Genomic DNA, 14,850 nt, shown 5'->3' with positions numbered 1-14,850 from the left:
GAACACAATGATTTCATCTCTGTTGATGTTCTCCAATAGTGGGTTTCTGAATCCTATGCTAGTTCTATTTTTGATATTCTGAGGATCCTTCACACTGATTTCCACAATAGCTGCTCTAGTATACATTCTGGAATCAAAAACATATAAGGCGATGTTTGTTTTTAAGGCTAAAGATCTCTCAATTAAGTGGGATAAACTGTCCCTTCCCCTCCTAATGGACCACCTTAATTCTTCTCACTAATGCAGACGTGAAGAAGCAAAGCAAAGACACTGCAGGTAGAAAGAAGAGGAAAGAGGAGAGAATTAAGGGAGCAAAGGAGTTATCAGTGATTTGCTCCAAGTGAGGCAGGGAAGGCAAGGGCAAGCATGGTGCCTTATAAGTCAGCTGAGGTCCATTAGATCTCTGGAGTAATAAACTAAAATTCACCAACCTCTTTGCATATCTACTATGTACTAGTATCTACAACAGATCCATGTGTCTGATGCGGAAAAGCAACCTGCCAAGACCAGAGAAAACAGCATAGAGAGAAAACATCTAACCAGCTCACCTCATTCGCTACTTGTTCCAGAAGGAGCTTCTTGTCTGCAGCCTTGAAAGCCTCTAATGTGTTGGTGTTATACAGTGTTCCAGCAGCTGGACAGCAGCGTGCAGGCGTGGGGGAACTCCTGGACCCAAGAAAAAGACAGTCAGTCCCAGAGGAGACTCTGAGCCAACGAGGACTGACAAGCCACAGGACTGCTCAGTGCGGCAGGGAGACTTGTGACACATTTCTTTGGAAAAGTATGAATAGCACTGCTCAAGGACTAAAAGAAGGGGTCAGCCTCATGTTCTCCACCTGTCCCAGGAGAAGTTCATGTCCTTGTTGGGTGCCAGTGGCTCACGCCTGTAATCCTAGCTGCTCAGGAGGCTGAGATCTGAGGATTGCGGTTCAAAGCCAGCCCGGGCAGGAAAGTCCGTGAGACTCTTATCTCCAGTTAACTACCAGAAAACCAGAAGTGACGCTGTGGCTCTAGTGGTAAAGCTCTCGCCCTGAGCTGAAGAGCTAAGGGACAGCACCCAGACCCAGAGTTGAAGCCCCACGACCAACAACAACAATAAAAGAAGTTCATGTCCTAGTTTTCAATGCTCCCTGTGTTCAATCTAAGAGGGGAATATCACTGAACTACAAAGGTCTGGATTCTCAGAATGGCTTTTTTTCCCACTTAAAAATTTAAAGAAATTCACCTAGGGTGACATAACACTGGGCGGAGTGAAGCTAAAAACCAGAACCACATGATGGAAGGTATTCTGTGGCCCAGTCCTCACTCAGAACCCCCCATCTCCAAGGCCCTGATTCATCCCTCCTCTTCCAGGAAGCCTGCTCCCATTTTCTCTGGTAATAGTTCACCCATAAAATAGAGCGTATTCCAGAGCAGTTTAAAATATGACAATCATATACAGCCAACTAGATAGAAGACAGTAAGTTCCCCAAGGGCCAGGAGCAAGTCTTCTGTTTGTTCCACAACCTGGCACAGCCCAAACATGGCTCTGCACACGGTACCTGCTGACCAAAGCCCACGGTCCTCTGAGTGCCAGAGATAACAACATACATTCTTTCTGTCTAGACTTCCTGTCAACCTCTGGCTCCAGCCTCAAAGCCCTCACCAATTGCAGCACCCTGGAGGCTGAGAGGGCCTCAGAGAAATCAGCCAGGACAAGGGCAGTGGATTCTAAATACAAATTCAGATGTGGACAAATCTCTCTTCTCTGAAGTGATTGTGTTTCTTAGATTACAGATATGAAATGAATGACACATTAGTGGAATACTACTGTTCTCCTTCTGTCTAATGATGGGAGCTTCCGAGACAAAAGCTCCACTGTCTTCCCATTTTGAGTCTATAAAAATGGGGTTAAGAGATCTAAACCCAGGATAGTATCAGGAGCCTAATGCCAAGGCACCTGCTAAGGTTCCAAATGCCAGAGGATGAGGGAGGGCTAATTTTCAATGCCCAGTCTTTCCTCAGGAGCTGACTGTTTGTCCTAAAAGAATGCTTTTCATCCAGGTAAGATGAAGTCAAAGGCAGGCTTGAAGAGAGAAGTCATGGGGAAAATTGGGTCTGGAGAAGTGAGAAGTTCTGCATTCTTCTGCATGCCCAGTGTCTACCAAGATCTCTCATCAAGACATCAAGACACAATTAGTCAATATTCCTGAAATAACGATTGCTTCTTCACCTTTCTTACACTGAGAACACCACAATCCAAGTTTCTGCCTTCTCCTGTGTGCATAGTGCAAGTCCTTGCGTTCCTAACTCTTACACATCCTGCACAGTATGGATCTGTCCTGATGAATAAGTTCCTTTTTCTCTACAAACACATATAGATACACAATAATAAAAACCATGACAGTAACTCCTGTATTCTGAGCAACTCATTAAAGTTCCTCAACAAAGCTACAAAATCAGACCTTAAATCAAGAAGAAAGAACAGAAGACACAGCTCACATGAGGGAAAGGAACAGGACTGATTAAGGAAGCACAGGTATTTCACCCTAGGTCATCAGGTCTGATACTTCACACCCAGAGCTATTTCACAGCACTGGAGATCATTCCCTACTCCCCACTCTGCTGCTGTCTGCAAACCAAGGGATTTTGTGGCTAAGAGGGCAGACATGTCTAGGAGACCCAGAAACCTGTCTGACGATCACAGCTGCAGGGCCAGAGATGGTCTGCAGCAGGAATTTCTGGGTTATTCATTTTGTAGTACGATCAAACTTCACTGCATTTTCCTAATTAATGTTTCCAAGAATAAAATGACTGAAGTCCTCTAACATAAATAGAATCTCAGTCTAGTATCAGGATGGAGTGGGGCCGAGATGAGCTACCCACAAAGCTCACACAAAGTCCAGGTGGCCAGTGCTCCCTTTATGGCCAAGGGTCCTCCTGCCCTCCATAGACAATTTAGTGCTTATATATTTCTCCATTACCTCATAACTACTGCAAAAGCAAGGCAGTGTTGGCCAAAACAGGAGATTAGTAGGACTTAATTTGTTTTGACAATTGATCACAAGGAATTTATGATGGAGCTGGACAGCCTGGAAGGGGGAAAAAAACACCAGCACTACTCTTTAGAGATTAAAAAAAAGATCAGCACTACTCTGAATTAATATTATACTTCTTCTAAGTTTTGCAATAAAGGAACAAAATGTGGCAATATTTTGAGAAAATCTAGGGACACATTACCTGAACTATGATACAAGTTCTACTAACTGACCACTGCCATTAGGGCCTAGCTACCTGACTGCTGCCATATTCTACAGCCAGGCAGTCCTTCATAAGAACTCTACCCGCAGGAGGCCCATGTCCTGGGAGTGCCAAGTACAGAAGGCAGAAGTGAATCTCACCATATCTGCAATCCTTCAGCTCTCAATCAGCCCCAACACAGTACAATTCAACTCTTTCATCAAAGTGAATCCACATGGACCCAAATACATTAGTCACCAAATCCAATAACCTTTACATTGAACTCTGACTCTGGTGACTTTCCTGAAGACAGTTCCTCCTCTGGCTCCTCTCTAACAATCCATATCCTAGGCCAGCTCAGCGTCCTTTTTCTCCACTGAGCAAGCCTACTCACTGCTCCTGTACTTCATCTAATGTTCTATTCTTTTCCCTCCTCCAGCCTCATGGTCTCTATCTAGATAAATCCCTGATCAAGTCTGGCCCTCACCCTTTGTTCTGGGTCTCAGACATTTCCAGTAAACACTGGCACTCAAATTCCACATGGAGAAGCCCGGCGTTTCCTTTCCTCAAGATATGTTCCCTCTTGATTTATGTCCCTGTAGAAGATGACATAACCCCTAGCAACCCAGACTGCACTTCAAAAATGCTTCCAGGTACATTTAAATTTTTCTCACTACTACTGTTTTCTAAATTTAGCGGGTCTGACCTTGAGCCAGCTATGTTACATTTTGACCTACAGGGTTCTCTGAAAAGGGAAGAAAAAAATCATAACTGACAGGTATGGAAGGAATACATTTATGAAAATGACTATGAAATTAAGTGTGCAATAAATAACTCTCCTCCAGAACTCTCAGAGCTCCCAAGTGGGTAAAAAAGTTTCTTCAAGGATGTGTGTGTGTCTTATTCTTTTGTAGTCTCTCTAGGGTGCCTTGCACAGTGGGTCATGTGCAGATGTGACCTAATAAATGTTTACTGACTGAAGCTCATGTACAGGCAGCTAAAGGAGGAATCAGAGGTGACAAGACAGGCAGGCATGGTGCTATATACCAATTCCCCAGATACTTAAGGCAGAGGTCAGATCCTGTATGAAAAATAAAATGGGCTGAGGGCATGGTCCAAGAGGTAGAGCATTTGCCTCGCTAGGGTGAGGCCTGATTCAAACCCCAATATCACACACACATACACTAATAAAATATTAAATAACCAATAGGAGAATATTACCTAACTCTCAATCAGAAACTGATTGAGAGTTCTGAAAAGTATTTTTTTTCCTATGGAAAAAAGGAACTGGATAGGCCTACTTGGCAGTTGTCTCGATGGGAGACCCAAGCTCTGCTCCCCAGTGCCTTGCTAGCTTCTCCTGCGGTCCACGGAGAGCAAATGCTCACTCCTCATCCAGAGCAAGCAGTGTTCCTTATCTCCTGCCCATGTTTTGGTATGAGTTATACAGGGAGGATTTCACTGAGGCATTTCCATGCATATATCAATGGATTTAAATCAATTTTCCCTCCTTCCTTCCTAAAAGCGTTCTTTACTTTAGATCCCAAATAAATCAATACTCACATGTCAAAAGCACTGAACTCCAACGTTAAGCGAGCTGGCAGCCCAGCAGAATCCCCTGGATAAAAGCAGCACGATCACATTTTTAGTAGCAAATCAGAAAAACAGAATTCACAGCAAAAATGTCTGTGAACAGTTTTCTTCTTTTGTATTTAGACCCTGTGTCCCACTCATTCCTGCTTCTCTATGTGCATAGCTGACACCTGTCTGTACAGACAATGGCAGAATGTGACAGGCTATAGCACAGGTCGAGACCTGCCTAAAGCATAAAAAAGATTCCTGGGTGTGTGTGTGGGGGGGGATATTTCTAATCTCCTCAGTAAGCTAAGTAATCACTATTGGGTTAATAACTTGATTTTAACTACTCCTTCCCTTTTCCCTGTTAGATGGGAAATGTAAAAACAATTAATCTGGGTCAAAAGTCAGGAAGTGGGGGGGAGAAGGAAGGGGAGTGGGGGCAGTAGTGGCTCACATCTGTAATCCTGGCTCAGATCTTGGGAGCCTGAGATCTGAGGACAGTGGTTAGAAGCCAGCCTGGGTAGGAAAGTCCATAAGACTCTTATTTCCAATTAACCACAAAAAGCTGGAAGTGGAGCGATGGCTCAGGTGGCAGAGAGCCATCCTTGAGCAAATATGCTAAGGGATAGCACCTAGGCCCCAAATTCAAACTCCAGCACCAGCACGCACACAAAAAAGTCAAGAAGGAAACAAAGTCAGAAATGAGAACAAAAAACTAGTAAAGAGCTCAGGATCCCCTGAGGGGGACACCCTTGAGGGGTGTCCCCATCTAGAGGAAAGCTGACAGCTGGTGGTGGGGCTCAGTGGTAGAATGCTTGTCTAGTGAGGTCTGGACTTCATCTCCAGTATTGAAAAATGAGTGAATGAATGAATGAAAGCTGGTACCACAATGAAGAACAGGGGATCACAGATGATGGAGGACACAGTCTAAGGCTACCTACCATTGTAGTAATAACCCTTAATGTCCCTGGGAGCTTCGTCCAGCCGATACTCATTCAGCTTCCTCTGGGTCAGCTCATGCCAGAAGCCAACATCCAAGGCACTACTGAAGGGGGCAAACTGCAGCTTGGAGAGGCCAGGGTCCCCCATGGCTGTTCCTCCGACTCGCCTGCTGCAAGAACACAAGAAAACGTAGGAAAGCCTGGAGAGGAAAGAATACTTGTAATACAGCTTAGCTCAAACAAACAACACTCAACACATAATCTAGCCTCTTGATCATTTTGAAGTATATAGCTCAGTGGCAGGAAGTACATTCTCAGTGTTGGAGACAGATCTCCAGATGCTTCCAATCTGTAAAACGAGAGCTGTCCCTTTAGACAACAACCTGCACTCCCCTCACCCCCAGCCTGGCACCCACCATTCTGCTGTCTGTCTCTATCAAGTTTGATAAGCTCAGATTCCTTATATAAGTGGAATTACACAATTAGTGGCTGTTTCACTTAAGACACAACTTTGAAATCATCGTGGGTAATTTGCTGTGCTGTCAACATTAAGTCTCCTCATGACACAAATGAGTTTTAAATACTTACAAAAAGGCTCTTTCTGGCCTTAACTGTTTGTTTTGGCACTGGGAGTGAACACAGAGCCTTCAGTATGTCAGGCAAGCACTCAACTATGCTCCAGTCCTGGCCTACCTCCTGTGCATCTGTCTTCCTTTCTTGTCAGTCTAATGGTGCATGATGATACTCTTTTGAGACAACCATGTCTCACACTGTCAGCATCCCGTGTGTTCCTAGGGAATGCTACAAGTGTAAAATCCACAGTGCAGCCAGCTAAAAATGCATAGATCCTGGAGGCTGGAAATCTTCATCAACAGGTCAGCACCCAGCTAAAGAAGGAAAGGCAGGGTAAATGTCTCCCCATCTCCTGTGGGGCCCCACTTCTTTTAAAGTTCATTACCTTCTAAAAGCACAGGGATTTTGCATTTTATACCACAATAGCCTTTCTCTCCTTCAATCATCCAGGGAATTTGGGCATTCCAGGGATCATGCATGCATACACTAACTTCCTCTCTGCTGCATGCTCTCTGGCTGCATAGACCCGGTGTGAGAAGCACCCACGGTGGGGATCTGCAGTCCACTGGAGTCAGGCTAAGCATTATTTTATTCAGGCTATTTCCAACTGTGCCAGTAGCTTTCAATTAGCATAGCACATTCAACATCCTAATACTTCCTTTGCCAAGGGAAAAATTAAAATAAACTCTGTAACAATCGTATTTGTCAAAGAGATGTTTATGCCTGTGCCCTCGTTATGTGTCTGTTGTGGGGAATTTGTTTAGCCTCTCACATACTGAATACGTAAACGTTGGCCTGACATCTAGCCATGGCAGGTGAGATAGCCCTGCGTCCCCACGCTGGTACCTCTCATTCGCTCAATGCCAGTCAATACATCCTTACTTTTCTGTCTCAGATCAAGTTGATTTCCTTCTTCTTCTATACTTAGCTATGCAATTCTACATTGATACTGGTTTTTCCTCCACTTTCAGATAGTCGTGGAGGATAGAAAACAGAAAGAAATGTTTTACACATTTCATAGGCTGAAAAACTAATTTTATAACATCAGCTAAATCTTAAACATTTGAATTAAAGTCTGTTATGAACTAACTACCTTGTAGAGGCTGATTTTTATACGGGCAACATTTAAATAAGAAAAATTTTCAACGCTGAGGATTAACTTTTTAAAAACTAGGTCAGACAATGGTCAGGATGAGTGTTAAAATATGTTTCCTAGGGCTGGGAAGGTGGCTCAGTGGTAGAGTGCTTCCTTTGCATGCATGAGGCCCTGGGTTCGATTCCTCAGCACCACATAAGCAAAAAGAAAAAAGCCGGAAGTGGTGCTGTGGCTCAAGTGGTAGAGCGCTAGCCTTGAACTGAAGAGCTGAGGGACAGTGCCCAGGCCCTGAGTCCAGGTCCCATGAACAACCAAAAATGTGTGTGTGTGTGTGTGTGTGTGTGTAAGAGAGTGAGTGAGAGAGAGAGAGAGAGAGAGAGAGAGAGAGAGAGAGAGAAATAAAACCTTCAACTTTTAAAATGAAAATCCAACTATCAACTTTCAGGCAATTAACCATCTATATTTTCAATATTTTGTACTTAGAATTTATTTTGTAATACCAACAAAGACTTCTTATATACTGTAATTTGATTTATTTAACATCATTCCTGCATAAATTAAAAAACACAAAGAACTTGGTACTGAAAAATCTAACCTTCTACATACAGAAATTCAAATATAAAAGCTAATGCAGTAATCGTAACTTACCAGGCTTCTTCACCTTGTGAAAACTTTATAAACCCCTTTAGTGACTTTGAATGATCTAAAATATCTTTTTAAAATGATATACCCATCTAATTCTGTCATGTCATAACCTATTGTGGAAGACAGAAGTACCCAGCATGCCTTGCTAACTATGGGATGTGGTACCACATTTAATCAGAATCCTGAAGAAATAACTTTAAAATGAAGATTACAAGAACAGGTTTTTTTAGGCTGATTCAGTTAGAAAGGATTATAATGTCTTTTGGCATATTTTAAAATAACATTTTAGCTAACTAACAAATTTATATAAAAGTAGGCTTCATCAAACTTCTTCAAGGCCAGGCCATGTCTTACAAAATAGCTACATTTCCTACAAATGGAAGATACTGTATTTAGTATTCTTTATGCAACTTATAATAAAAGTCTCTAATTTGAAAAGGTACAAATGTGTCTTGACTGTGATAAAAGGCATAATTTATCAGGAATTACCCAGTATGCAGCACTTTAACAAGGTACAATGTGCTTTGATAGTAACTGCAGTCAAAGTGTTTAATCTGGTTTCTTCATGTTTGTTAAGAAAGTGTTTTGTAAAAACCTAGTAAAGTAAGGGTTGAGAAATTCAGAAAACTTCTAGAGTAAATACATGAGTCTTACTAATAAGCCTATTTCTACTAAAAGCACATAAATAAAGTGAAAAAGTTTCAGTGTTTGTTAACTGAGAGGATCTCAGCTTAAGTCTAGTCTAAACAAAAAGTTAGTGAGACCCTTTCTCAAAATTAAGCTTGGAAGCCGGGCGCCCATGGCTCATGCCTGTAATCCTAGCTACTCAGGAGGCTGAGATCTGAGGATTGTGGTTCAAAGCCAGCCCAGGCAGAAAAGTCCGTGAGACTCTTATCTCCAATGAACCACCAGAAAACCGGAAGTGGTGTTGTAGCTCAAGTGGTAGAGTGCTCGCCTTGAGCTGAAGAGCTGAGGGACAGCGCCCAGGCCCAGAGTTCAAGCCCCATGACAAAAAAAAAATAAAATAAAAGCTTAATATGATGGTACCCACCTGTAATCCTAGCTACATGGGAGGCAAAAGGGGGGGGACTGAAGTTCTCAGAATAGCCCTCAGCCAAAAAACAAAAACTAACCAAAACATGAGACCCTACCTGAAAAATAAAGCAAATAAAGACTAGTGACATGACTCAAGGGGTAGAAGTGCCTATCTAACAAGTACAAGGCCCCGAATTCAAACCACAGTATCACCAAAGAAAAAGGGACTGGAGGTATAGAGGAGAAAAAAACTGCAGGTCCAGGCCACAGCAAAACTGTCAAAGAGGTGTAACACTGGTTGCTGTCAAACACTGAGGACCCCTAATCTGAGATCCCAGAATAATACTTGCATACATATTAAGGTCTGAGGATCTCAATAACTAAAGGTCAACCTGTAAAACCACCACTGTCCAGGGCTGAGGACCTGACCACTGAGGCCCAAGGGCTGTAATACCACATGCTGTGGGGCTAAGGATCCCACGACTCAAGGCCAGTACAGTATCTGTGACACTAGAGGGCGCTCCCTGCCGTCTGCTGCCACCACAAAACCACCAAAGAGCTTCTCCTACTCAACATTTCTTAACAGAATAGAGCACACTAACTCAATCTTTATGAGTGAGTGAGTGAGTGAGTGAGTGAGTGTGTGTGTGTGCACGCGTGGGTGCGCGCACGCGCACGCCTCTGTCCTGAGGCTTGAACTTGGCCTAGGCACTGTCTCTGGCTTCTTTTGCCCAAGGCTAGCACTCTACCACCTGATCCAGCTCCATTTCTGGCTTTTTGCTAGTTGCTTGGAGATTCTCATAGACCTTCCTGAACAGGCTACCTTCAAAACTGCAACCCTCAGATCTCAGCCTCCTGAGTAGCTAGAAGTTCAGGCATGGGCCATTGGTCTCACTATGTAGTCCAAATTGGTCTCAACCTCCCAAATGCTGAGATTGCAAGGATTTTACTCATCTTAATCCAATCCATATGAATTTTAGGGTTATTTTTCTTGTTTTGTGAAGAATGTCATTGGTATTTTGCCATGAATTGTACTGAATCTGAAGATGGCTGCAGTGGTATGGCCATTTTAACAATAATGATTCTGCTCATCCATGAACATGGAAGGCCTTTCCATCTTCTAGTGTCTGCAATTTCTTTAAGTGTTTTGTATTTTTTATTACAAAGGTCTTTTACATCCTTGGTTAGGTTTATTCCTAAGGACATTTTTTTGAGGATATTAGGAATGGGATTATTTTCTGGATGTCTCTGGGAAAGCTCATTATAGGCATAGAAGAAAACTAATAATTTTTTTTTTTGGGGGGGGGGGTTGTGGGGCCTGAACTCTGGGCTTGGGTGCTGTTCCTCAACTCTTCAGCTCAAGGCTAGCGCTCTACCACTTGAGCCACAGCGCCACTTCCGGCTTTTTTCTTTTTTCTTATGTGGTGCTGAGGAATCGAACCCAGGGCCTCATGCAGGCAAGGCAAGCGCTCTACCACTGAGCCACCTTCCCAGCCTAAAAATTAATAATTTTTATATGTTGATTTTGTGTCTAGTTACTTTGCAGAATTTATCAGTTCTAAGAATCTTTCAGTGGCATCTGCAGGGTTTCCTACATACAGAATCATCACCTGCATTCATGTGTGGTTTGACTTCTTCCTGTCCCATTTATATATTTTTTTTTTTTTCTGAATGTTCTGGCTAAAATTTCAAGTATATGGAATATGAATGAGAACAGGTACCCTTTTCTCATTTCTGATTTTAGAGGAAACCTTCAGTTTTCCCCATTCAATATCGTATTAGCTATGGATCTGTGAAACAGTCTTTATCTCAATTATTATCCTTCTACTTCTAGTTTATTCATATCAGGAGAAAATGTGGAATTTTATTAAAGTTTTATTCTGCATCTATAGAGATGATCATCTCAATATCCTTGTATCCTTGAGAATTAACATACAGGATTGCATCATATTAAAATATGCTTCTACACAGAAAGGAAATAATGGACAGAGAAAAGAATGGGAAAAAATCTTGCCAGCTATTCATTTGAAAATAGACTAATATCCCAAATATGTTAAGAACTCAAAAAAAAACAACAAAAGAACAAGTAATCAAAGCAACAAATGTTCAAAGATACTTCTCAAAACAAGTACAAATGGCCAAAAATATGTGAAAAAATGCTGAGGATCTTTAACATTGCAGGAACCACAAAACAACACTACTTTGAGATTCTATCTCATTCCAGTGAGAATGGTTATCATAAAAATAAAACAAGCTATGGCTGGGAAGGTGGCTCAGTGGTAGAGCGCTTGCCTTGCATGCCTGAGGCCCTGGGTTCGATTCCTCAGCACCACATAAGCAAAAAGAAAAAAGCCGGAAGTGGCGCTGTGGCTCAAGTGGTAGAGCACTAGCCTTGAGCTGAAGAGCTGAGGGACAGCGCCCAGACGCAGAGTTCAGGCCCCACAACCGGACCCAAAAAACAATAATAATAAAATAAAATAAAACAAGCTGGGCACTGGTGGCTCATGCCTGTAATCCTAACTACTCAGGAGGCTGAGATCTGAGGATCACGGTTCAAAGCCAGCCTGGGCAAGAAAAGTCCATGAGACTCTTATCTCCAATAAACCACCAGAAAACTGGAAGTGGTGCTGTGGCTCAAGGGGTAGAGTGCTTGCCTTGAGCTAAAGAGCAGAGGGACAGGGCCCAGGCCCAGAGTTCAACCCCATGACTGACAAAAATAAATAAAAAACAAAACAAAACAAAAATAACAAACATTGATAAGAATATGAGGAAGGAAGGAACCCTTATACTTATTGATAGTAATATAGATTAGTTTAATTAATGTGGAAAACAGTAAGGAGCTTCCTCAAAAAACTAATAATAGAACTACCACATGCTTCAGCTGTACCACACCTGGGTATAAACTGACAAAATCAAGGTCAGTATACAGAATAGACACATGCACACCATAATTATTATAGTAGTACTGACAGTAGTCTAGTTAGGAAATCACCCCAGGAGTTGATATCTATTCAACAGATGAATGGATAAAGGAAATATGGTATATGTACACAATGCTATGTTACTCAGCCATAAAAAGGAATGAGTTGTCAGCTGCTTTAAAGCAGCTGGAACTAGAGTAAAGCAAGCCAGACACAAAGATAATTAAAATGGCTTGAACTAGAGTAAAGCAAGCCAGACACAAAGATAACACCGTGGTTTCTCTCATATGTGGAAGCTAGAATAACAGCCTGAAAGGCGCAGAGGGACAACTAGGGACTAGGGCAGCAGGAAGACAGGGAAGGATAGAAGGTAGGTATCCCGGGTGCCAGTGGCTCATGCCTGTAATCCTAGCTACTCAGGAGGCTGAGATCTGAGGATGGAGGTTCAAAGCTAGCCGGGGCAGGAAAGTTCATGAGACACTTGTCTACAATAAACCACTCAGAAAACTGGAAGTGGTGCTGTGGCTCAAGTGGTAGAGCGCTAGCCTTGAGCTGAAGAGCTGAGGGACAGCGCCCAGGCCCAGAGTTCAAGCCCCAGGACCAACCAAAAAAAAAAAAAAAAGTTGATATGATCAAAACATTGTGTGTACATGTATCACAGTGAATCTATTCATCTAAACAATTAACTGAATTACAATTCAATTATTAGAAACAACAATAACAAGAGTTACTGGGAGGAAGAAAAGCCACAGCCCAGTGAAGTCCTAGAGCAGGCAGTGGGGGAAGGAGGCAGGGAAGTGGGGGGAGGGGAGAGGGGAGAGGAGTAAGAAGAAACAGAACCAGTCAGACAAGTAAGGAAGGAAACCGTGGATGGTAGACCAGGACAGCCCAAAGCAACACTTCTCAAAGTGCCAGGCTGAAAGGACATCACAAGTCATCAGGCAGGGCGGGCACTGCCATGGGGCTGTGCTATCGGAAGGCTATCTGAAGGAGCTCAGGGGTGGCTCTCTAAAATGTAATTTGGCAGGAAACTGCTGAGGAGAGAACAATCTGCCAAGGCAGGGTCACCACAGGGAGGGACTGCCTATGTTCCAGGCAAGTTTGGGGGCAGGTCACTTGCTATTGCTTTCCTCATAGGCGGCTGCATCCCACAGGCGGAGTGTGTTCTACACATTAACAATATGCGTTGGCACCAGAAGTCCCACTGTGAATGAATGGAAAATTCACAATGGGGGCCTAACAAACTCGGGGGAGGGGGGGGCGGGGGAACAAGTGGGAATGATAATAATTAAATTTTTCTCTATACAATTGACAAGCCTCATTGATCACAAAGGACAGCACACTGCTGTCCCCAAAATTTTCCACTGCCTTGGAGTGGTTTATAGCATGTCCTACCAGACTTGGCCTGACCAAAGGCTCTGAGGCCGGCTCCTGCCACACACTCACACAGCCTCAAACCAGCAGTCCTCTGGGCTGCTGGGCTTAAAGGCAAGCACCACATCTGGCTAATTCAAGGCGTCTTAAAAATGAGGCGCATGGGCCCCACCTACTCTTCCTGCTGGGGTGGAGGCAGTCCAGCAGTCCCAGTAACACTAGTGCTACCTTCATGTCTATCTTGGGCCCCATCACTTTTGCAGACCTCATCTCTAAACCACATCCAATGCAAACCCCCCTCTCACATCTGTGTTCTTCTGCCTCAATGAGACAAGCCACTTTTCAGGACCTTTATTCTGTCCATCAGCCCCACACAGCTAATAAATAGCCAACCATTTGCATAATCTGCATGCTAACCTCCTTTCCAGCACAGTCAACACAAATAGGCAAAAAGCAAAAAAAAAAAGTTATAGCTTTCATGACGGCAGAGCAATCATCCATTGTGGAAGAAAATCAACCCAGCAGTGACCGTGGTAAAGTCCTCTGTATGAGGGAGCATCAAATGCAACATTACTCATCCACAACTTGCCTTAAAGGTCAGATGTAACTTATTTTCATCATAATTTTTGATGATCTGCTGAGAACATCAAGATGGAATTTTACTAAGGCCAGGGAATCCTAGAGACGAAGAGAAAAACTCTGTAGCACTTTAATAGGCTGAGGGAAAGTGACTCAGGACACCCACTTGGAAGGTAGGAGACCACTGTAACATGTTACACTTTAATAAAGCTGTGAAAGTATAAGTACCAAAAAAGATGATGGTGACTGGCAGAGAGAGAGGCAAGCTAAGAAAGGCGTCTGCATAAAAGGCACATTCTTCAAATGTTTTCTGGCCTTTGCAAAACTGAACAGAACAGTCTCTTTCACAAGAGGATATCACCAGAGGATATGGCCGGGGATTGCGGTTTACAGGCTAAGAAAACAGAAAAGTCTTTAACCATAGCAGCAATGAGAAAATTGCTAGAAACATCTACAAAGAATCATACAGAAGAAACATGTCACTGAGGAACCTGAATTCTAGTCCTTGGTCCTTAATGGTAAGAAGGGAATCTGGGAGAACCAAGTCCTGGGTACAATCATTTACTTGTAATTCTTCTAGATCCAAACATCGCCTTCTTCCTGAAAAGGAAGTCCAACCTGTACAACCTTGGATGGTGCAGATCAGTCTTGGCCTCTGCTTACCTTGGAAAGCTAAGAGGATCTATCGCATCTCAACCTTGAATTTGGACATATTCAAGAAATGAAACTGATGCCTACCACAGTGAAAATGTGGGTCAGTGTCACTTCAAACATCTCCAGTATATGCAGGAGCCCCAGAGTCAAACAAGGTGGTACGACATAACTTCCTGCTGAAAGGGACAGGCTTTGGATGCGAACTGACACCACAAGGAACAAGATCCCAGTGTTA

General features: G+C 43.1%; 1 protein-coding gene across 1 annotated transcript in view; it reads right to left on the bottom strand.

Annotated features, from left to right (window-relative positions):
* Atg7 (autophagy related 7) overlaps window positions 1–14,850 on the bottom strand; it is a 172,258-nt gene that overhangs the window by 147,472 nt on the left and 9,936 nt on the right. The window contains exons 2-4 of the mRNA XM_042679887.1: window positions 5,739–5,908; window positions 4,783–4,837; window positions 549–666 (exon numbers count right to left, since the gene is read on the bottom strand). Of these exons, the coding sequence (XP_042535821.1) occupies window positions 549–666; window positions 4,783–4,837; window positions 5,739–5,886 (321 nt within the window). The 5' untranslated portion in view covers window positions 5,887–5,908. The remainder of the gene's footprint in view (window positions 1–548; window positions 667–4,782; window positions 4,838–5,738; window positions 5,909–14,850) is intronic.

This window comes from Dipodomys spectabilis, unplaced genomic scaffold (genome assembly GCF_019054845.1).
Source record: "Dipodomys spectabilis isolate Male_0828 unplaced genomic scaffold, ASM1905484v1 ptg000054l, whole genome shotgun sequence".
NCBI classification, from domain to species: domain Eukaryota; kingdom Metazoa; phylum Chordata; class Mammalia; order Rodentia; family Heteromyidae; genus Dipodomys; species Dipodomys spectabilis.
The sequence above is the reverse complement of the archived record's forward strand: the minus strand, read 5'-3'. Positions and strand labels throughout refer to the sequence as shown.